This window comes from Sus scrofa, chromosome 14 (assembly GCF_054392235.1).
Source record: "Sus scrofa isolate SSC_HxYL_T2T_F1_AM1 chromosome 14, Sscrofa_HxYL_maternal_Yorkshire_Landrace_v2.0, whole genome shotgun sequence".
Classification (NCBI taxonomy): Eukaryota; Metazoa; Chordata; class Mammalia; order Artiodactyla; family Suidae; genus Sus; species Sus scrofa.
The window spans coordinates 98,036,239-98,060,451 of NC_139396.1; the positions used below are offsets into that span (position 1 = coordinate 98,036,239).

At 37.9% G+C, this 24,213-nt stretch overlaps 1 protein-coding gene across 7 annotated transcripts in view; it reads right to left on the reverse strand.

The window, feature by feature from the left end:
* Window positions 1-691: 691 nt before the first annotated feature.
* Window positions 692-24,213, reverse strand: part of P4HA1 (prolyl 4-hydroxylase subunit alpha 1) — a 93,548-nt gene continuing 70,026 nt past the window's right edge. For 6 of the 7 annotated variants that reach the window (XR_014825454.1, XR_014825455.1, XM_084992492.1 and 3 more), the window contains 5 exons: window positions 18,350-18,399; window positions 14,701-14,766; window positions 11,505-11,573; window positions 10,617-10,713; window positions 692-1,768 (listed from right to left, as the gene is read on the reverse strand). Coding sequence is in view for 5 of the 7 variants with exons in the window: in XM_084992492.1 (XP_084848618.1) it covers window positions 1,698-1,768; window positions 10,617-10,713; window positions 11,505-11,573; window positions 14,701-14,766; window positions 18,350-18,399 (353 nt within the window). In the remaining 2 variants the exon portion in view is untranslated. 7 annotated transcript variants of the gene reach the window in all.

Sequence of the window (24,213 nt, forward strand, 5' to 3'; positions counted from 1 at the left end):
CTAACACACATAGGCATTAAAGGTTAGTATCCATTCTTTGAACCCCCATTTTATTTCTACAATTTTGAACTTATGTTGCTTCTATATAAAAAAGATGTTAAAAAATAATCTGTGGTCACAAAATCTGAGCAGATTAGTGAACTTAATTCTCAAAATTTCTTACTAAAATACTTGTGATGGAACAAAGGAAAGCTGAGAGAAACTTGAACCAATTAAAAAAATTGGTAAAGTAATACCCTCGTTCCCAGAGAATTAACCAAATTCTTCCTTAAATATTTAAATACTGCATAGAGGATAAAGAGCCATTGTATGAACTAGGATTCACCATAAGAAATGTAAAGGTTAGCCTAAAGAGTCAGTTAACATTCTTCATTAGGTTTAGAGCTTTCTATTACCACACCACATATCTGAATGAGATAAAGTCTTATGTAGCATTACTGTAAGGACTCCATAATCATAGTAATAAAGTTGTAGAGCAACCTTTGGAAATAACATATTTTGATTGGTTAAATATCTGAGTTCAGGGAGCCTAAATTTTCTACCATAACAATGTGACATGTGAGTGAATGAAAATCAAGAGGATAAATCTAAGTCCTAATTCTAAAGAAATAATATAAATAGAAATAATCTGTTATTTGCTATAGCATGCATTCACATTCAAATATGAAAAATACCACACAGAAAACAGAAACATTTTTAAAAAAAGATTTAAGATCATAAATAGGTCATTGTTGTCACAACACATTTCAGAATTGCAAAAACAAACATTTTGGCTTCGTAGGAAAAAGATTTCCTTTTTTATCAATTCCCTCATCACTGAAAGGACTTGTACATTTAAAAATTTCCAGTCTCCTAAGGCACAATATTTATTTAATCCAAATGCCAACATCATCACCTCTGCTGTATGCAGCAGGAATAAGAGGCAAGGTATTAGCACTAAGAAAAACAGCAAAATGTTTTTGGACAAAATCATGCGTGATTTGAGAAAAAGAAGAAACAGGTTAAGTAATAATCATTTTGGTTAAAGGTCCAGGGTTTTGATGTAGGACCTTCTGTTAAAATACTTTGATTAAAAAAATTTTTTTAAAACTCAGATTGAATTCACAGAGGAGCTGTGAAAGAAGGGGATTGGTAAAATATAGCATACTTTAAAAAGGGCTTGGGAGAAACAAAATCAAATTAAAATAGAATCTGGAGGGGCAAACATTGTATGGATCCCAGTTTAGAGGGCTAGTTTACTGCTACTCGTCAGGCAGATCCAGCAAAGAGTTAAGACTAGGTAAACATAGCTGTTCCTTAATTACATTGCCAATTCTAGCCTACTACCCACAAATTGAGATGTACTGAAATACTATAATTGGATGCTGAAACTGTATTTTTTATCCAAGGGGAAAAAAAGTTCTTTAAAATAGAAGATAGATATAAAAATTCCTCATTTTTAACCCTGCCTTGCTTTGTTCTCTGTGATACCAACTGAACTTTAAGGTTTGATATGTACAATGTGGTGGTTTAGTGTTACTTTTAAAAGAAAAACCCCCACAAAGTTAGTGATTGTCCAAAGATGAAACATGGGATGAGGTTCATGACTAAATCAATCATGGAGTGTTAGTCAGCTGTAAACTCTTGAAGGTTAAGACTGGGAAATGTGTGTATCAGACACATTAAAGTACAACAGGAGAGAAAGGGGAGTCTCTTTGTCATTCCAATTCTGACAAGGTGCATGGTCTTCGAAATTCCTGTCCACGTTCATGGAGCCATTTATTGGATACTGTGAAACGAAAAAAAAGAGGATTTAATTAACTTCTAACAGCAAAGTCTATAATGAAGTTTCTACATGGACTAAAAAGTTCAAGACCAAAACGAGACAAGGACAGACGCTTCTTAGGCTGTCTTTAAGTATGTCCCTGGATATTGGAAACACAAAAAATCTTTTATATGTGTGTATGTACATCTGAGAGTCTGTATATTTGCATTTCCTAAAGTTTCTAATGTTCAATGTAAGGCTTGAGATGTAGGTACAGACAGAACAAACATTGTTTTACCTGTTTGCAAAACACAACCTCTAATATAAAGACATTTAAAGATGAGCAAAAAGTCTTCACTCTAGGAGTTCCCTGGTGGCCCAGCAGTAAAGGATCTAGCATTGTAATGGCTGTGGCTCGGGTTTGATCCCTGGCCCAGGAACTTACGCATGTCGCAGCCAACGAAAGTGTCCACTCTAAAGGAACAATACTATGATTAATCTCTTCTATTATGTTCTCATTAAGTTTCCTTGGTCCCCAAATACTGATTTTTTTTGGTTTGTTTTTATTATAGTTGATTTACAGTGTTATGTCAATTTCTGCTGTACAGCAAAGTGACCCAGTGATAAATATATAGACATTCTTTTTCTCACATTATCCTCCATCATGTTACATCACAAGTGATTAAATACAGTTCCTGTGCTATATCCATTGCTTATCCACTCCAAATGCTATAGGCTACATCTACTAACCCCAAACTCCCATTCCATCCCACTCCAACCCTTGGCAACCACAAGTCTGTTCTTCAAGTCCATGAGTTTTTTTTCTATAGAGGTTCATTTATGCTATATATTAATTAGATTCCAGATATATCATATAGTATTTGTCTTTCTCTTTCTGACTCACTTCACTTAGTATGAATGTCTCTAGTTCCATCCATGTTGCTGCGAATGGCATTATTTTGTTCTTTTTTATGGCTGAGTAGTATTCCATTGTGTATATGTACCACATCTTGTTAATCCATTCATCTGTGACATTTAGGTTGTTTCCATGTCTTGGCTATTGTGAATAGTGCTGCAATGAACATAGGGGTGTATGTATGGCTTTCAAGGAAAGTTTTATCTGCATATAGGGCTAGAAGTGGGATTGCTGGATAATGTGGTAGTTCCATATTTAGTTTTCTGAGGTACCTCTATACTGTTTTTCATAGTGGTTGTACCAATTTACATTCCCGCCAACACTCTAGGAGGGTTCCCTTTTCTCCACACCCTCTCCAGCATTTGTTATTTGTGGACTTATAATGATGGCCTTTCTGACTGGGGTGAAGTGGTACCTCATTGTAGTTTTGATTTGCATTTCTCTAATAATTAGTGGTGTTGATCTGTGCTTGTTGGAATCTGTATATCTTCTTTGGAGGAATGTCTATTCAGGTCTTCTGCCCATTTTTCAATTGGGTTGTTTGTTTTTTTGCTGTTGAGTTGTATGAGTTGTTTGCATATTTTGGAGATTAAGCCCTTGTCAGTTGTATCATTTGAAGCTATTTTCTCCCATTCCATAGGTTGTCTTTCTGTTTTTCATGGTTTCCTTTGCTGTGCAAAAGCTTGTAAGTTTGATTAGGTCCTATGGTTTTTGTTTTTGTTTCTATTGCTTTGGGAAACTAACCTAAGAAAATATTTGTGAAGTTGATGTCAGAGAATGTTTTGCCTATGTTCTCTTCTAGGAGTTTGCTGGTGTCTTTAAGTCTGTAAGCCATTTTGAGTTTATTTTTGTGCATGGTGTGAGGGTGTGTCCAATTTCACTGATTTACATGCAGCTGTCCAGTTTTCCCAGCCCCACTTGCTGAAGAGACTATCTTTTTCCCATGTTATGTTCTTGCCTCCTTTGTTGAAGATTAATTGACCATAGGTGGCTGGGTTTATTTCTGGGTTCTGTATTCTGTTCCTTTGGTCTGTGTGTCTGTTTTGGTACCAGTACCACACTGTCTTGATGACTGCGGCTTCATAATATTGCCTGAAGCCTGGGAGAGTTATGCCTCCTGCCTGGTTTTTGTTCCTCAGGATTGCTTTGGCAATTCTGGGTCTTTTATGGTTTCATATAAATTTTTGAATTGTTTGTTCTAGTTCTGTGAAAAATGTCATGGGTAATTTCATAGGGATCTCATTGAATCTGTAGATTGCTTTGGGTAGTATGGCCATTTTTACAATATTAATTTTTCCAACCCAGGAGCATGGAATAGCTTTCCATTTCTTTGCATCCTCTTTAATTTCCTTGATTAATGTGTTATAGTTCTCAGCATATAAATCCTTTACCTACTTGGTCAGGTTTATTCCCAGGTATTTAATTTTTTGGGGTGTGATTTTAAAAGGTACTGTATTTTTGTATTCCTTTTCTTTTTTTTTTTTTTTTTGTCTTGTTGTTGTTGTTGTTGTTGTTGTTTGGGGTGTGATTTTAAAAGGTACTGTATTTTTGTATTCCTTTTCTTTTTTTTTTTTTTTTTTGTCTTGTTGTTGTTGTTGTTGTTGTTGTTGCTATTTCTTGGGCCGCTCCCGCGGCATATGGAGCTTCCCAGGCTAGGGGTTGAATCGGAGCTGTAGCCACCGGCCTACGCCAGAGCCACAGCAACGCCGGATCCGAGCCGCGTCTGCAACCTACACCACAGCTCACGGCAACGCCGGATCGTTAACCCACTGAGCAAGGGCAGAGACCGAACCCGCAACCTCATGGTTCCTAGTCGGATTCGTTAACCACTGCGCCACGACGGGAACTCCTGTATTCCTTTTCTAATATTTCATTGTTAGTATACAGAAATGCAACCAATTTCTGAATGTTAATCTTGTATCCCGCTACTTTGCTAACTTCGTTGATCAGTTCAAGTAGTTTTTGTGTGGAGTCCTTAAGGTTTTCTATATATAGTATCATATCATCTGCATACAGTGACAATTTACCTCTTCTCTTCCAATTTGGATACCTTTTTATTTCTTTTGTTTGATTGCTGAGGCTAGGACTTCCAATACTATGTTGAATAAAAGTGGTGAGAGTGGGCATCTTTCTTTGTTCCAGATTTTAGTGGGAAGGCTTTCAGCTTTTTTCCATTAAGTATTATATTGGCTGGTTATAAATGGCTTTGATTATGTTAAGGTATGTTCCCTCTATACCTGCTTTGGTAAGAGTTTTTATCATGAATGGATGCTGGATTTTGTCAAATGCCTTTTCTGCCTCTGTTGGATGACCATGTGGGTTTGACTTTTCTTTTGTTAATGTGGTGTATGATGTTGATTGATTTGCGAATGTTGAACCATCCTTGTGAACTTGGGATAAATCCCATTTTGTCAATGGTGTAAGATCTTTTTTATATGTTGTTGGATTAGATTGGCTAAAATTTTGTTGAGAATTTTTATGTCTATATTCATCAAAGATACTGGCCTATAATTTTCTTTTTTGATAGTATCTTTGTCTGGTTTTATTTATTTATTTTTTAATCTTTTCAGGGCCACATCTGCAGCATATGGAAGTTCCCAGGCTAGGGGTTGAACTGGAGCTACAGCTGCCAGCCTACGCCAGAGCAACTCGGGATCCGAGCCACGCCTGTGACCTATATACCACAGCCCACAGGAACACCAGATCCTTAACCCACTGAGTGAGGCCAGGGACTGAAGCCATGTCCTCATGGATACTAGTTGGGTGGTTACTGCTGAGCAACAATGGGAACTCCTCTTTGTCTGATTTTGGTATTAGGGTGATGGTGCCTTCATAGAATGTCTTTGGGATTATTCCTTCTTCTTCAACCTTTTGGAAAAGTTTAAGGATGGGTGTAAGTTCTTTGTTGTTTGGTAGAATTTGCCTGTGAAGCCATCTGGTCCTGGACTTGTGTCTGTAGGAAGAGTTTTTATGACATATTCCATTTCATTTCTAGTGAGCAGTCTGTTCCATTGATCTATTTCTTCTTAATTCAGTTTTGGCTGGCTGTAATGTCTCTAGAAAGTTGTCCATTTCTTCTAGGTTGTCAAATTTGTTGGAATATAATTATTCATAACATTCTCTTATGGGTTTTTTTTTTGTATTTCTGCAGTTGAGATTTCTCCTTTAAAATTTTTTTATTTTTATATTTTATATATATATATATATATATTTTTAAACTTTCATTTTGTATTTTTCATTTTGTTTGAGTTCCTTCTCTCCTCTTCTTGGTGAGATTGGCCAGAGGTTTCTCAATTTTGTTGACCCTTTCAGAGAACCAGCTCTTGGTTTTATTGATTTTTTTTTTTCCTATTGTTTTCTGAATCTCTATTTTATTGATTTCCTTCCTTGTGCTGATTTTAGGTTTTGTTTGTTCCTTTCTAATTCTTTTAGGTGATGGGTTAAGTTGTTGATTTGAGATTTTTCTTCTTTTTTTTTTTTTTAGGGCTGCATCTGCAGCTCATGGCAACACTGGATCCTTAACCCACTGAGTGAGGCCAGGGATCAAACCCACATCCTCATGGTTACTAGTCAGATTCACTAATCACTGAGCCATGACAGGAACTCCTCCTTTTTTGAGGAAGGCCTGGATTGCTGTGAACTTCCCTCTAATAACTGTTTTTGTTGCACTGCATAGATTTTGAATGGTTGTGTTTTCATTATCATTTGTCTCAGGTGTTTTTAAATTTCCCTTTTGATATCCTCATTGATTTTTTTGTAGCACGTTGTTTAGTCTCCATGTTGTCAGTTTTTTCCCATTTCTCTTACTGCGGCTGATTTCTAGTTTCATGCCAATGTGGTCAGAGAAGATAACTGAAATATTTTTTTTTTTTTTTTTTTTTTTGTCTTTTTGCTATTTCTTGGGCCGCTCCCGCGGCATATGGAGGTTCCCAGGCTAGGGGTTGAATCGGAGCTGTAGCTGCCAGCCTACGCCAGAGCCACAGCAACGTGAGATCCGAGCCGCGTCTGCAACCTACACCACAGCTCACGGCAACGCCGGATCATTAACCCACTGAGCAAGGGCAGGGACCGAACCCGCAACCTCATGGTTCCTAGTCGGATTTGTTAACCACTGCGCCACGACGGGAACTCCTGAAATAATTTCTATACTCTTAAATTTGTGGAGCTTAGTTTTATGTCCCAGTATGTGGCCAATTCTTGGGAATGTTCCATGTACACCTGAAAAGAATTTATATTCTGATTTTCAATTTAAGTCTAACTTTTTTTTTTTTTTGGCTTTTTAGGGCCACATTTGCAGCATATGGAGGTTCTCAGGCTAGCAGTCTAATTGGAGCTACAGCTGCTGGCCTAGGCCACAGCCACAGCAACACAGAATCTGAGCTGAGTCTGCGACCTACACCACAGCTCATGGCAATGCCAGATCCTTAACACACTGAGCAAGGCCAGGTACTGAACGCACAATTTCATGGTTCCTAGTCAGATTCATTTCTGCTGCACCACGATGTGAACTCCAAGTCTAACTTTTCTATTGTGTCACTTAGGATCTCTGTTGCCTTACTTATTTTTTTCTTTTTGTCTAGAGGATCTGTCCATCGATGTGAGTAGGATGTTAAAGTTTCCAAAGCCCCATGGTTCCTAGTCGGATTCATTTCTGCTGCACCACAATGGGAACTCCTCTCTTGCTGCCTTTAGAGTCCTCTTATTATCTTTAACTTTTGCTTTTTTTTTTTTTCCTTTTTAGGGCCACATGCATGGCATATGGAAGCTCCCAGGCTAGGGGCTGAATCAGAGCTATAGCTGCTGGCCTACACCACAGCCATAGCAATGCAGGATCCAAGCTGTGTCTGCAACCTACACCACACTCACAGCAACGCCAGATCCTTAACCCACTGAGCAAGGCCAGGGATCAAACCTGCATCCTCATGAATGCTAGTCAGATTCGTTAACCACTGAGCCACGATGGGTACTCCTGCCATTTTTATTATAATACATCTTGGTGTGGGCCTGTTTGGGTTCAACTTGTTTGGGGCTCTCTGTGCTTCCTGAATCTTGATATCTGTTTCTTTTAGATTTGGAAAGTTTTCAGACATAATTTCTTCAAACATATTTTCAATCCCTTTTTTCTTCTCCTTCTGGAATCCTTATTATGTATAGATTGGCCCACTTTATATTATCCCATAGATCTCTTATACTGCTTTCATGTTTTTTCATTTGGTTTTCTGTCTGCTGTCCTGACTGGGTGATTTCCATTATTCTATCTTCCAAGTCACTAATTCGTTCTTCTGCATTATTCACTCTGCTATTCAGTGCCTTTAACTTAGCTTGCATCTGTGCAAATGAATTTTCTAATTTTTCTTGGCTCTTCCTTACATTTTCTAGTTCCTTTCTGAAGTAATCTGCATTACCATTCATATCCACTCTTAATCCCTTCATATTTGCCCTTAATTCCTTCAATATTTTCACTATCTCCTTTTTGAACTCCATGTCTGTTAGACTGTGGAGACCTGTTTCATTATTTGCTCCTTCAAGTAAATTCTCCTGTTCTTTTAACTGGGAATGGTTCCTGAGCTTCTTCATTTTACTTATATTTTTATTACTCTGAGAGTTTAGGGAAAACAACTACTGTAGTGTTGGAGGGCTATTTATTTGTGAGAGCACCCCTTGGTATTTTGTGAGGCCTTACTATTTAGTTTTGGTATGAAGGTTTGGATACTTGGTGTCTCTTTCCTCAGTGTGTGCAGGCTGTTATCCCCTTGATAGGTTGCTATGCGTGCTTTCAGAGAGATGGAGGCAATGGGAAGGGCTAGTAGCCAGTGCCTGGTTGCTGGGCCCTTGACAGTAGCAAGGACCTGTGGGACAGTGAGTGGCACAGGCTGCTGCTAGTTGCAGGGTCCTGGGAAGTGGTAGTGATTCTCAGGCAGCTTTAGGCGGTGCCCAGAGCATTTGGCTGTGGCAGAAGCCGGGTGTGTGCATTACCAGGGGAGTGAGAGCAACAATGGATGATGCTTAGTTGCAGTGCCCTCCTCTGTGCCGAACTCTGAGGTGACTGGGTCCACAGGTGGTGCCTGTTCTTGGACCCCTAGTAGTGGCGGACCATGCCCATCTCTGGCTGGTTTGCCCCTGCTGCCTCTAGACCATGTAAGAGGTGCTCCTTCATGCTTAGCCCAAGCAAGAGGTGTCTCACTGCCTGTATCCCCACCCTCCAAGAGGCTGCAAGTGCACAAAGATATTCCTATGGAAGTCTACTCTTCCTCCTCTTACCCTCCCCAACAATGGTGCTTTGCTTCTCCTGCAGGCCCACACCTCCTCCTGGTTTTCCTTGGCTGTGGCACTCTGCTCTCCAGCTCTTGGTACACTGCTCCTAGCCCCTTAGGCTATTTTCACATAGCCAACTCTAGTCCTCTCCCCAGAAATAACCTCTGGAGCCTGAGTCTCAGCACCCAGCCCCCTCCAAGCATCTCAGGCTGTGATGTGCTGGGAGGTGGTACCAACTGTGGGGCTCTCTCTTTGCTTTGCCCTCCTTAGTCTGGATGCTGTGCTTTTCTCCGAGCTTCTGAGGTCCCTCCATCTCAACTGATCTCCCCATCAGGTGGGTGGCTTCCCAGGTATGGGTTCCTTTCATCTTTCACAGCTCCAATCTAAAGAGTGCTAGTTCTGTCCTGATTCCTTTATCTCTCTCTCTCTCTTTTTTTTTTTTTTTTTTTTGGTTCTACCCAATTATGTGGAGGATTTCTTGCCCTTTTTGGAGGTTTAAGGTCTTCTGCCAGTGTTCAGGAGGTGTTCTATATGAATCGTTCTACATGTAGGTGGGGTGGTTTTTTTTTATGTGTTTGTGGAAGAAGGTGAGCACCAAGTCTTATTCCTCCACCATTCTGATTCTACCCCTCTCAAGATACTGTTTTTTAATAGTCCCCAAAAGGAATTAATTTTCTAATCCTCCTCTTCCTATAATAAAGAACCCAATCAATGACATCAACATGTATAAAATAACTAAGAGTAAAATTAATACTTAACTACTCTGATACCTTTTTCTTAACCCCTGTATGCAATCTTTTATTCCTCAAACCCTGTCAATTTCACTTATATATCTCTTGAATCTATTCTTTGCTCTCCCAATCTTTTGCTGCTACCTTTATTCAGGCTTTTAACATCACACACTTAGACAATGGAAAACAGACTTCTAAACTAGTTGCTCTTCCACTAGCCTCTCTTCATTCTAGTCCAGTGGTTCACAAACATTATAATCATTAGGGACATTCTTTTAAATCCTGATGATCAGGTATCACCCATTAATCTTGCTATGTCCAATGCAATAGCCTCTAGCTACATGTAGCTACTGAGCAATTGAAATGTGGCTAAGGGACAGATGCTGAAATAGATATATGGGGTTAAATAAATACATATAAATAATTTCACCCATTTCTATTTTTTTTTAATGGAGCTAGTCCTATACTTGGATAATGCTGAGAGTGAGTACCTCTCTCGCATTTAGCTCCATACTAGTCCTGGCCCTGGTCCCTAACCTGCCTGGAAAACTACTGCTCTATCTTCAAGACCAAATATAAACATTAAATTTTGAAGAAGCCACCCTAAATGTAAGGATTTAATACCTCCTGTTTACATCTCTGTATTCACAGGTACTATACTATACCCTAATTTATCCACTAAAGGTCCCAGAGAAGACTGTGAAGTGAGTGAGAGGAAGATATGGTCTAATTCAATTCTGAGTCAATTCATGTTTTTAGAATAGATTTTAAAATGTCATTAAGTTCTGATCTGTTGAAAGCAAATTTATATTAAGACCAGAAACTTGCCTGGTTGAACCCCTTTCAGTGTTCAAGTCATACTAGGCCAATCTGTCAGAAATTTTGTGAAATTATTTCTTTAATAATTCCTATAATAATTTAAAATGTCAAAAATCACATATTCTATTCAGAGAATATATAAAATACTTACCCCATTTGTTTCCAACCAGCACTGGACAGGCTGCATGCCGTGTACTATAATCTCCTTCTCCACTGGCAAACAGATTATACCAGAAAACAGCAGTTCCCTGTGGAGAACAATATAAAATTATCCCTAAATAAAAAGTATCAGGTTATCACTTTTTATAGTAATTAAATTTTCTTCTGTTCTATGGAAAATGATATAATATATAAAAATTTGGCAATCACATGAAAACTTTAATACCAGAAAGTTGCTTAACAAAAAAGCAGGCACCATGTAGAACAGAACTCATTTTAAAAATGCTATATATAGGGAATTCCATCGTGGCTCAGTGGAAACGAACCCGCCTAGTATCCATGAGGATGTGGGTTCAATCCCTGGCCTCATTCACTGGGTCAAGGATCTAGCATTGCTGTGAGGTGTGGTGTAGGTTGCAGATGCAGCTCAGATCTTGTGTTGCTGTGGTTGTCGCAAAGGCCAACAGCTGTAGCTCCAATTTGACCACTAGCCTGGGAATGTCTATATACTGGACCTGTGGCCCTAAAAAGCCAAAAAAAAAAGTTAAATATTACTTAGACCATGAAATTATAGGTGCATCTCTTCCTCAGGGAAAAAACAGACCTTCGAAATTAAAATAATAAACCAGGAGTTCCCACTATGGCTTTGTGGGTTAAGAACTTGACACAGTGTCTGTGAGAATGCAGGTTCAATCCCTGGCCTCGCTTAGTCAGTTAAGAGTCCAGCATTGCCATAGGTTGCAGATGCAGCTTGGATCCTGTGTTGCTGTGTCTGTGGCATAAGCTGGCAGCTGCAGCTCTGATTCGACCTCTAGGCTGGGAACTTTGATATGCCACAAGTGTGGCCCTAAAATAGAATAAAATAACAAACAAAGCTTACCTTTTTGGGCCAAACACTAGCTCCTACTTCAGGAAAAACAGTGGCTCCTCCTGCTGACACATCACTCATCTAATAAGAGGTGAGACAGTATTACCAAAAGTACTGTTAGGATAAAGTCAAACATATCATTGTGAGCTAGATATGATACTGAATAATAGATTGAGAACATCTGGACTTCTACTTACATAGTGGGTTTGTGAACTAAAAATAAGCTGTTTAGGTTTACATACATACATACATAAAAGCAAAGGAATAGTAAAGTCAGCAAGGGAGACTGGGATACAATTTGGGATAGCTATTCTTTTATAGCTAGAGGCAGAAAGATGCTTTAAAACTGATAAATCAAGTAGTACAGGAGTATAAATATGTATTCTGTAGCACTATAAAATCATCTCCACAGGGACAGGAATTTTCATCTGTTTCATTATTGAACTTTAGTGTCTGGAATAGTACCTCAAAATAGTAGGTGTTCAATTAATACTTAAGTGAATTTAAACAAAAGAGAAATAAACACCAAGAAGAAAATAACAGGACTTCCCATTGTGGCTCAGTGGTTAATGAATCCAACTAGTAATCATGAGGTTGTGGGTTTGATCCCGGGCCTTGGTCAGTGAGTTAAGGATCTGGCGTTGCCGTGAGCTGTGGCGTAGGTTGAATATGTTGCTCGGATCCCGCGTTGCTGTGGCTCTGGTGAAGGCCAGTTGCTACAGCTCCAATTCGACCCCTAGCCTGGGAACCTCCATATGCTGCGGATGCGGCCCTGAAAAGGCAAAAAAAGACAAACAAACAAAAAAAAAGCAAATAACAAACTAAAACTAATTTTGCCATTTCTTATGGTAGAGTATCAACACATATTAACTAAAAATTAGAAGATGAAGACTACAGCTTTATATAATCCTTTAAAAGTAAATTGGAATAAAAACATAAATCTTCCAAATTAACAGAAGAAGCACATGTGCAAAATGAGGTAAAGAGAATACAAATCATAGTGAGATTTTTAAAAAAACAACAAAAATAGAATGTAAAGACAGACTTAAGATTGTATAAGGCAAAACCCAATTATAGAGTCACATCTAAAACAAGTGATTTATAGGCAAATGCTATACCAAAGAAAACAAAGTTTGATCTTAATATCAAACAGTTTAAATCAAAGTAAAAAGCAATGAGTGATGCAAAGAAGTGTACTTTACCACATTAAATATATAATCAATAACAAAGAGCTAACAGCTCTCAAGCAATGAAAAAACTAACTCTGGAGAAATTAAAAAGTTGTATTATATGTGGTCTGTCCAGGAATAACATTTAAAGAATGGGAAAAAATGAATACCAATTGAATAAAAATGCTATATTTAAGTAAAGGGGGACATAATAATCTAATACATAATAGTCAAGTAATCTAATATTTATGACTATTGGGCCATATGATGCAGCATCAAGTTTCATAAAAGCAAAGAAATACAAGAAACAAATATAGCCAGAAATAAATGTTTGATAGCTTTTAAACTTCTGAAAAGATGCTCAACTTATCTAATAATACAAATGCAAATTAAAACCACAGTAACTGCCAAACTGATAAATATGTACTAATCAAAGGTTGACAAATATATCACACTTAAAGGTGGGATATAAATTAGTACAAGTCTACAGATCTCACCTCTAGAAAATATACACAGACTTCACAGCATGAATTTTTGTATCAACTTGTCTCCTGGTTTTCCCTTTGTGGTAATTCTCATTTTTAATTTATACATCTTAAATCTTTTTTTATGGTACCTTAGATCCTTCTGGAAACAAGGAGTTATAAGAGGGAAGAAAGGAGAGATAAGGAGAGAAATAAGAGAATCGAGATGGTGAGAAGGTGGGCTGGATATAGGGAGAGTGGTATATATAAGTAAGGAGGAAAAGAGAACTGTAAAAAACAGCACACAAGATAAACAGGGAAGGTGGCAGGGAGCAAGGAAGAAAGAAAATAGAGTAGAGAGACATGAATTTTAGTAGGGAGTGAGCTAGAACAGACAGCACAAAGAGACGCTATTTCATATAAATCAAATGGGGGTCTGGGATGCAAAGTGTAATGAAATAAGCAAAATTAAATCTAGATATAAAATACAGCTTTTTAAGTTAATGAAGGTAACATGGCAAGAGATTGTTTTCCAAATACAATACATCCCAATATGTCTCACTCCACATGTTCTTTGTATGTGACACTGACATTCTCCTTGAGTGGTAGGATCTATGTCCCTTCCCCTTGAACCATGGCAGGTCTTTGCGATTGCCTCAATTGAAAAAATACAGCAGAACTGACACTCTATATGACTTCTAAGCATGGCTAACAAAAATGTCATGTTCTGTCTTGTGGGAGATACTTGATCTTGGAATCCAGTCACCATGCTGTGAGGAAGCTCAGGCCACAGTTAGGTATTTTGGCCAATAGCCAGCCTCAACCTCAGCCTTCCAGGTGACCCCAGTGCTAGCCATCGCCTGACTGCAAATGCATGAGAGATACAGCAAGAACCAGGAATGAAGCCCAGTCAACCTCACTACCATAAAATATAAAATCGTTACTTTACACCATTCAGTTTGGGGGTGATTTGTTAGGCAGCAATAGATAACTGGGGCAAGTATTAAGATTAAAGTTTCATTTTTCTATAAAAACAACTTAAAAAATAAAGATCATACTGTTTGGGAAACTAAGGAACAGTGTGATAAATGGTTACCCTATGGAAAGGGCTACTAGGGTGCTTTAATGAGCTATTTCTTCATCTAGGTGCTGATTGTGACAGATGTATTTATTGACTTTGTGAAAATTTATCAAGTTGTATACTTACTTTGTACACTCTTCAGATAAAAATTTTTTTAAATTTATTAAAATAATGTGTATATATAGATTCATATAAATACATAGAGATGCTTATATACACATTATAGATGACTAAACAGGTAGTCCATATTCCAAAATATCAATAATGACTGTCTCCAAGTACTGGGACTAATTTTAACTTTCTTCTTCAGGTTGTATTAAGTACAATCTGAAAAAGTTATAAACGCAAAAAAAAAGTTCTTAATTCTCTTTACTCAGTTGCAAAAATGTTAAACTAAGATGTTAAAGAAGAGAAACAAATACCTTAACATATCAAAATAAATGAGTCATGTGATCAAATCCCAACTTAAAACAAAAACTTTAGCTATAACTTACATAAAACAGCCATGTAGCAATTCTATTTCCTGTCCCCAGCTCCTTGAAAGCATCTGGCTCATCTTTCTGTGAATAAAGACACAATTCAGTGGTATAAAGTTCAGTGCAAATTCTCCAGTTACAACTAAACATCGGTAATATGCTGAATGTAGGCTAAAAACAACCTCAAAAGATCCCTTTATAATGTCCAGTCCACTATACACAACAGGCACTCAATTACTTATTAGTTGTTGATTCAACTTTTACACTGAGTATTTTTGATAAGACTACTCGAGGGAAAAAGAAAAAATCTGTTAGCCTATACAATGAGAACCAGTATCTACTATCCACAGATTAAGACCTATAGTTTTAGCTTCCAAAAAAGCAAGACATGAGAGCCTCTTAGCTACTTTCATAAAGTCTCTTCTCTGGGTAAAAAAGTTTGCCTTGATTTACTTTGAACTCATGAGCCATTCAAATATTCAGTGCTACTTTTCTTGTCTGTCTTCTGGGCCGTCAGCACTTTAATGTGGCTGGAGAATTCATATGTGGCATTTAAATCTAAATTAAAATACAGTATAGTTTCTTGGCATTTTCCCAGAAAAATGAAAATGTCTTTTTCACACGGATATTTATACATATCCATTTGTTGCATCCTTGAAATGGAAACTACCCTAATGTCCTTCAAAAGGTGAATGACTAAAACTAAGTGTGGTATATTCATACCACAGAAAACTACTCAGCAACGAAAAGGAACGGTCTGCAAAAACATGGATGAATCTCAAGGGAAAAAGGCTGAGTAAAAACAATCTCCAAAGGCCACATGCTGTATACAACACTTACATACCCCTGGTGAAATAACGATTATGGTGAAGAACAGATTGGTGGTTACTCTGAACAGTTAGGGATGGGAGGTAGAAGGGCATATGTAACTACAGGGCAGTACTTGCAAGAAGTCTTGCAGTGTTTAAGTTAGGTATCTTGATTGTGGTGGTAGTTACACAAAACTATACATGTGATGAAACTGTATAGACAAAGACAGACACAAAAGTGCAAATATAACTGGTAAAAAAGCTCTGTGGCTTGTGCTATTGACAATTTCCTAGGTTTGATACTGTACTTAACTATCAAAGTGCAAGGTGTTAACACTGAGAGAGACTGAGTGAAGGGTGCATGGGATTTCCCTTTGCATTTTTTGGGAAACTTCCTAGGAATCTATAATTACTTCAAAATAAAAAGCTAAGAAAAAATTTACTTAACGTCATGACTTAAACTGTAGTCTTTTCATTATTATCCAAGATCCTCAGACATTTTTCGGTAATTGAAAATAGAAGAAAAAGAAGTTAAAAATACATTCTTTGCTGGTCTACACAGAAAGAGAGTCTAGGATTCTGAGATTAAGCCAGTCTAACACAATATAGACTATGCTTTCTTTCTAAAGAATATATTCTTATTTAAAAATAATAGGTCAAGAAGGTTATTAGAATACCTGGCATATTCCTTAGAATTCATGTAATTATGATAAATCTTAAATTAAGATCTGGTAATGACATAATTTATAGCTCAATATAATACCTTAACTTTATTTCAAAGGTTAAACGTTTACTAATCTTAAGCAGGAGTACTTGGACAAGGACAGCTTTTTAACAAATCACTTTAATATTACTGATTCTCTGGTCTCTGTATCTACCTTGTATTTTTCTTCTTTTTTTTCTTTTTATGGCTGCACCTGTGGCATACGGAAGTTCCTGGGGTAGGAGTCCAACTGGAGCTGCAGCTGCCAGCCTTTGCTATAGCCACAGCAACTTGGGATCCAAGCCGCATCTGTGACCTACACAGCAGCTTACAGCAAGGCCAGATCATTAACCCATTGAGCGATGCCAGGGACTGAACCTGCATCCTCATGGACATTGTGACGGGAACTCCTACATCTACTTTATATTTTTTATATCTTCCTATCAAAATATATTCCTATAATTTTTCAGATTTATTGGCCAATTAACTCATTTCAGCTATCCGATCCATTTAACATATACTAAATTTTAAATTTCAACCATTTTTTCTACCTAAAATTTGTTTATTTTTTAAATATGTTAAATCATTTTGAGAATTTATTATTATCCTTTTATTTTTTAAATAGTAGGAGTTCCCATTGTGGCTCAGTGGAAACAAATCTGACTAGTATCCATGAGGACACAGGTTTGATCCCTGGCCTCGTTCAGTGCGTTAAGGATCTGGCGTTGCTGTGAGCTGTGGTGTAATTAGCAAACAAGGCTCAGATCCGGCATTGCTGTGGCTGTGGTGTATGGCTTTGATTCGACCCCCAGCCTGGGAACCTCCATATGCCACAGGTGTGGCCCTAAAGACCAAAAAAAAAAAAAAGAAAAAAAAGAAAATTGGGTTGTATATTTTAAAAATATTATACAGTTATTTTATATTCTGTATCTGATAACTTAAGTATCTAATATCCTGGGGGTGTCTAAATCTGTTGGTTGCTTCAGTCTCACCAATGGTGTTTTTTTTTTTTTGCTTTTTAGGGCCACACCTGCAGCATATGGAGGTTCCCAGGCTAGGGGTTGAATTAGAGCTGCAGCTGCTGGCCTACACCACAGATACAGCCAACATGGGAGCTAAGCTGCATCTGTGACCTACACCACAGCTCACAGCGAAGCCAGATCCTTAATCCACTGAGCAAAGCCAGGGATCAAACCCGCATCCTCATGGATACTAGTCGGGTTCATTACTGCTGAGCCACAACAGGAACTCCTCATCAGTGGTGTCTTATTACAACTTAGCAATTTTTTAAAAAATGAGTTCATATTTAGCTGAACTTAATCGTTAAAACTCCTGAGGTACTAGAATAAGGATGCCCCTTTACAGGGAGGATATGAGTTTGTTTCTGTCCGGTGACAGTTTCCTCCTCTATGGGCCTGACTCATAGTAGATTATTTTCAAAGCCACTCTTTCTTTCTCTTAAGGTGTAATTCTTTTGGAGATGTAGATTTTATGCAAGGGTCTCAGGTCAGAAGCCTATACCGTGGCAGGTCTTCTCACAGAGCTGTTAATTCCTAAAGACCTAGATTCCTGGAGGTCATGCCTCCAACTGCAGCTTTTTTGCTCCCTTTAACTCTCTAATTTCCGCCCCCCGCTTTTTTTTTGTCTTTTTAGGCCCACACAAAGTTCCCAGTCTAGGGGTCGAATTGGAGCTGTGGCTGCTGGCCTACGCCACAGCCACATTCACTCAGAATATGGGCTGTGTCTGCGACCTACACCACAGCTCACCGCAAGGCCGGATCCTTAACCCACTGAGCGAGGCCAAGGATCAAATCCACATCCTCATGGATACTAGTCAGGTTTCTTACCACTGAGTCATGACAGGAATTCCTTAGCTCTCTAATTTTAGTCTTTAGGTTTTCTCTGTTCAGTCTCCCTTTGAGAATTTCCTTTACTTTCTTCAAGGTTCAGCAATGTATTTAAAGTATCCAAAATTCTTTTATTGTGTCTCTAGGTGTTTTTTTACTGCTAGAAAGGCTTTACAGAGTATCTATACCACCACGCTTCCACGAATTTCACAAATAAGCTATGAATTTTTAATTTTAGAATTAACAAGTCAAGCATAAGCGTTAGGGGAACTCCTACATTCTTTCTTGTTTGTTTTTTTTTTACTTACCCGTGCAAAATCAAAATGAGGTTCATACTGTCCTCCAACTCCATAATTTGCTACCTGAAGGAGAGAAACAAAGTGTGAATGAAAGAACTATCAAGATTATTATGAAAAAAATCTATTGAGTCCTATTTTGGCCTCTTACATATCATAGTTAGATGATTCTAAATAAATGAGAAGCACAAGGCTTCTTAGGAACAAGACTTCCTAAGAAACTAAGGTTGAAAAACAAAGGATAACTACTATATGCTATTTTAAAACTTAGTTAATATGGTTTTCTTTAGCAAATGTTTGGGGGACATGTTTTTCCTTAATACATAACAAACTAATTTTTTTTCTTTTTAGGGCCACACCTGCTCCATATGAAAGTTCCCAGGCTAGGGGTCGAATTGGAGCTGCAGCTCTGGCCTACACCACAGACACAGCAACATGGGATCTGAGCCGCATCTGCGACATACACCTCAGTTCATGGGTAATGGCCAGATTCTTAACCCACTGAGCAAGGCCAGGAATCAAACCTGCATCCTCATGGACACTAGTCGGATTCTTAACCCAATGAGTGACAACAGGAACTCCAACAAACTAAAATTTTAGAATTAATACTTTTTAGAATGAGAATTACAAGATTTTTACTATAATTTTCACTACATACTTTCCTCGGGAATTTACAACGACTCGTTTTCCAAAGCCCAAAATGCTGACAAACTCCCAATCTATTTTAATGAAATTCCCTCTCCTATATATTTTTTCCCTACTTAAGTAAAAAAAAGGAAGATGTTAATATCAACTTAATTATTCCTGCTGGAGGGCCTTAATGACTTCATTTGAATGTGACAATGTCCTAGTATAAAGCCTCTAAAGGAAATAAGAAAATTGAGTTCAAGAGAACTATTTCTGAGGTCAGGTTCTAGTTTTCTTAGTTTCAATACAGTATATGTAACTTTGGATATAATCTTAGTTTTCTTATTTGTGAAATAAGGAGAACAATACCTTTCTTAACTCTCTCCTTTCATCCCAATATGACAAAATGCTGACAAAATGAAAGGAGAATGTCATTTAAAGAGCATTGTTTTTGTTCCCTGGTGGCCTAACAATAAGAATCTGGCATTGTTACTGCAGTAGTGTGGGTTTGATCCTTGGCCCAGGTACTTCCACATGCCGAAGGCACAGCCAAAATAAAATAAAGAGCATTGTGGATGAAATGAATACACGGAGTTCCTGCTGCAGTGCAATTAGATTGGTACTGTCTCTGGAATGCTGAGACACAGGTTCCATCCTTGGTCCCATACAGTGGGTTAAGTATCCTGAGTTGCCACATCTGCAGCATGGCTCGCAACTGTGGCTCGGATCTGATCCCTGGCCAGGGAACTCCACATGCTGCTGGACAGTCAAAAATAAATAAATAAACTTTTAAACTGTATGCCAAAAAATTGACAAACTACAAGAAATGGACAACTTCTAGAAACTTACAGCCTGTCAAAACGGAATCAAGAAGAAATAGATCAACTGAACAGACTGATCACTAGAAATAAAATGGAATATGCCATAAAAACTCTTCCTACAAATAAAAGTCCAGGAGCAGATGTCTTCACAAAAGTGAGTTCTACCAAACAAAGAGGAACTTATGCCCATCCTCCTTCAACTTTTCCAAAAGATTGAAGAAGAAGGAACACTTCCAAAGACAGGCTATGATGCCACCATCACCCTAATTCCAAAAGCAGACAATGATACCATGAAAAAAGAAAACTATAGGCCAATATCTCTGATGAATATAGACACAAAAATTCTCAACAAAATTTTAGCCATCCAAATGCAACAACATATAAAAAAGATCATACACCATGACCAGGTGGGATACATCCCAGGTTCACAAGGATGGTTCAACATATGTAAATCAATCAACGTCATATACCACATTAATAAAAGAAATGTGAAAAACCACATGATCATTTCAATAGATGCAGAGAAAGCATTTGACACTGTCCAACATCCATTCATGATCAAAACTCTTACCAAAGTGGGTACAGAGGAAACATACCTTAACATAATCAAAGCCATTTATGACAAACCCACAGCAAATATAATACTCAATGGAGAAAAGCTGAAAGCCTTCCCAATAAAATCTGGAACAAGACAAGGATGCCCCCTCTTACCACTTTTATTCAACATAGTATTGGAACTCCTAGCCACAGCAATCAAATAGAAGAAATGCATCCAAATCAGATGAGAAGAGGTACAACTGTCACTGTATGCAGATGACATGATACTACATATAGAAAACCCTAAGGACTCCACACAAAAACTACTCAAACTGATCAACAAATTCAGCAAAGTAGCAGGACATAAGATTAGTAACATCCAGAAATAGTCACATTTCTGTACACTAACAATGAAGTATTAGAAAAGGAATATAAAAATACCTTTTAAAATTGCACCCCAAAAAATCAAATACCTGGGAATACACCTGACCAAGGAGGTCAAAGTCTTATATGCTGAGAACTATAAAACATTGCATCCTCTTTAATTTCCTTGATTAAAGAAATGGAAAGCTATTCCATGCTCCTGGGTTGGAAAAATTAATATTGTAAAAATGGCCATACTAGCCAAAGCAATCTACAGATTCAATGCAATCCCTATCAAATTACCCACAACATTTTTCACGGAACTAGAACAATACAAAAATTTATATGGAACCACAAAAGACCCAGAATTGCCAAAAGCAATCCTGAGGAACAAAAACCAAGCAGGAGGCATAACTCTCCCAGACTTCAGGCAATATTACAGAGCCAGAGTAATCAAGACAGTGTGGTACTGGTACCAAAACAGACAGACCAATAGAACAGAATAGAGAAACCCAGAAATAAACCCAGACACCTATGGTCAATTAATCTTCAACAAAGGAGGCAAGAATATAAAATGGGAAAAAGATAGTCTTTTTAGCAAATGGGTGCTGGGAAAATTGGACAGACACATGTAAATCAATGAAACTGGAACAAACCCTCACCCCATGCACAAAAATAAACTCAAAATGGCTTAAGACTTAAATCTAAAACAAGACACTATCAAACTCCTAGAAAAGAACATAGGCAAAACATTCTCTGATAGCAACCTTACAAATGTTTTCTCAGGTCAGTCTCTCAAAGCATCAGAAATAAAAGCAAAAATAAACCAATGGGACGTAATCAAACAGACAAGCTATTGCACAGCAAAGAAATCATAAAAAAAAAAAAAGACAACAGAATGGGAGAAAATAGTTTCAAATGATGCAACTGACAAGGATTTAATCTCTAAAATATACAAACAACTTATACCACTCAATGGCAAAAAAGCCAACAACCCAATTGAAAAATAGGCAAAAGACCTGAATAGACATTTCCACAAAGGAGATATACAGAGGGCCAACAAGCAGATGAAAAAATGCTCAATACCACTGATTGTTAGAGAAATACAAATCAAAACTACCAGGAGATCCCACCTCACACCAGTCAGAATGGCCATCATTAATAAGTCCACAAAGTAGTTCCCATCGTGGCGCAGTGGCTAACAAATCCGACTAGGAACCATGAGGTTGTGGGTTCGATCCCTGGCCTTGCTCAGTGGGTTGAGGATCTGGCGTTGCCATGAGCTGTGGTGTAGGTCGCAGACACAGCTCAGATCTAGCGTTGCTGTGGTTCTGGCGTAGGCCAGTGGCTACAGCTCCGATTCAACTCCTAGCCTGGGAACCTCCATATGCCGCGAGAAGCAGCCCTGGAAAAGGAAAAAAAAAAAAAAAAAGTCCACAAATAACAAATGCTGGAGAGGGTGTGGAGAAAAGGGAACCCTCCTGCACTGCTGGTGGGAATATAAGCTGGTACAACCACTATGGAGAACAGTATGGAGGTACCTTAGAAAACTATACATAGAACTACCATATGACCAAGAAATCCCGCTCTTGGGCATATACGCAGACAAAACTTCTCCTGAAAAAGACACGTGCACCTGCATGTTCATTGCAGCACTGTTCACAATAGCCAAGACATGGAAACAACCTAAATGTCCATCAACAGATGACTGGATTAAGAAGATGTGGTATATATACACAATCGAATACTATTCAGCTATAAAAAAAGAACAAAATAATGTCATTTGCAGCAACATGGATGGAAAGAGAGACTCTCATACTAAGTGAAGTAAGCCAGAAAGAGAAAGACAAATACCATATAATTTCACTTATATGTGGAATCTAATATAGGGCACAAATGAACCTTTCCACAGAAAAGAAAATCATGGACATGGAGAACAGACTTGTGGTTGCCAAGAGGGAAGGAGAAGGAGTAGAAGGGACTGGGAATTTGGGGCTAATAGATGCAAACTATAGCCTTTGGAATGGATAAGCCAATGGGATCCTGTTGTACAGCACTGGGAACTATGTCTGGTCACTTGTGATAGAGCATGATAAAGTGAAAAAAAGAACATATACATGTATGTGTGACTAGGTCACATTGCTGTGCAGCAGAAAATTGACAGAACACTGTAAATCAGCTATAATGGAAAAAATAAAAATTATTAAAAAATAATTCCTATGGACATTTTACTTTTTATGGTGTAGAAGCCTTGTGTTGGATCTGACTATTAAGTTAGAAATATATCAAGTAGCCCAAAAGAGACTGTGAAGTCTAGGTAGGTGAGAATAAATACACATTAGGAAATAAAGACACATTGTAGTTTGTTTTTTTTAATAATCAATTGAGTACCAAGGAAGTCGTAGATGACCATGGAGTAAATGATAACTTAATCAAATTTAAATACAGGCAGTCCTGTTTTGCACAGTTCCAAAGTGTATAAATCTCAGATACCATAGTTTTAGGTAACCGTTAACACCAGACCTCCAGCAACACAGTAGATATGTCAGTTACTATGCTATAAATATAATTGCATAAGTGCAAATATTGCTGCTAGCTTTTCAGTCCACAAATTACTATACAAATAACAGCTGCTGCACATCATGATTACTGACCAGTCAGATCACTTCTTTCAAAATCCATCAATGATTGGTCACTGCACAGCTGTTATTCAGTTCATGAACAAACAGCAAAGCACGCAGCTATGCTGCCTCCTTTTCTTCCAGTAAAAACCCATGTAATATATTACAAAAATAGATAACTGGAGAGGGAATTCGCCCACAAAGTACAGTAGAGAAATGGAAAGCAATAATGCTGTAAGTGAAATTCAAAACAAACCTAAGTGGAGATAGAGAAGAAAAGACTGACAAGAGAAATGCTTCTAACTTTTGCTGTTTGAGAAATTCTAGCTATGGCGCGCCAGAGGAATTTGTTGAAGGCAAACTTATTAACATAAAGAAAGCGATTGTGATGAAAAAGATAGAAAGATCTTGGAGAAAGTGACTTTAGACAAAAATCACCAATAAAAGGTCCCTCAGAAATATTAACAACATTGAAAGCACAAAGGATAGAACATTGAAAGTTGATCCAAATTTAAAGTATGGTAATTTGGAAAGGCAACGAAAAGATGCTCACTCTGAATCACAAATTTCGCAATGAGATAAAGGCATAAGCTTTTTTTTTTTTTTTCTTTTTTGGCTGCACCCACGGCATGCAGAAGTTCCCAGGCCAGGGGTCAAGTCAAAGCAACCCAAGCCACTGCAGTGACATCAGATTCTTAACCCACTGAGACACAAAAGAACCCTCCTAAGTAAACTATTCTTGATAATTGTTTATAAAGCATAAAAATTATTTTTAAAAAAGCATAAAATCACTTATAACTGGAATCTAATATCCAGCACAAATGAACATCTCCTCAGAAAAGAAAATCATGGACTTGGAGAAGAGACTTGCGGCTGCCTGATGGGAGGGGGAAGGAGTGGGAGGGAT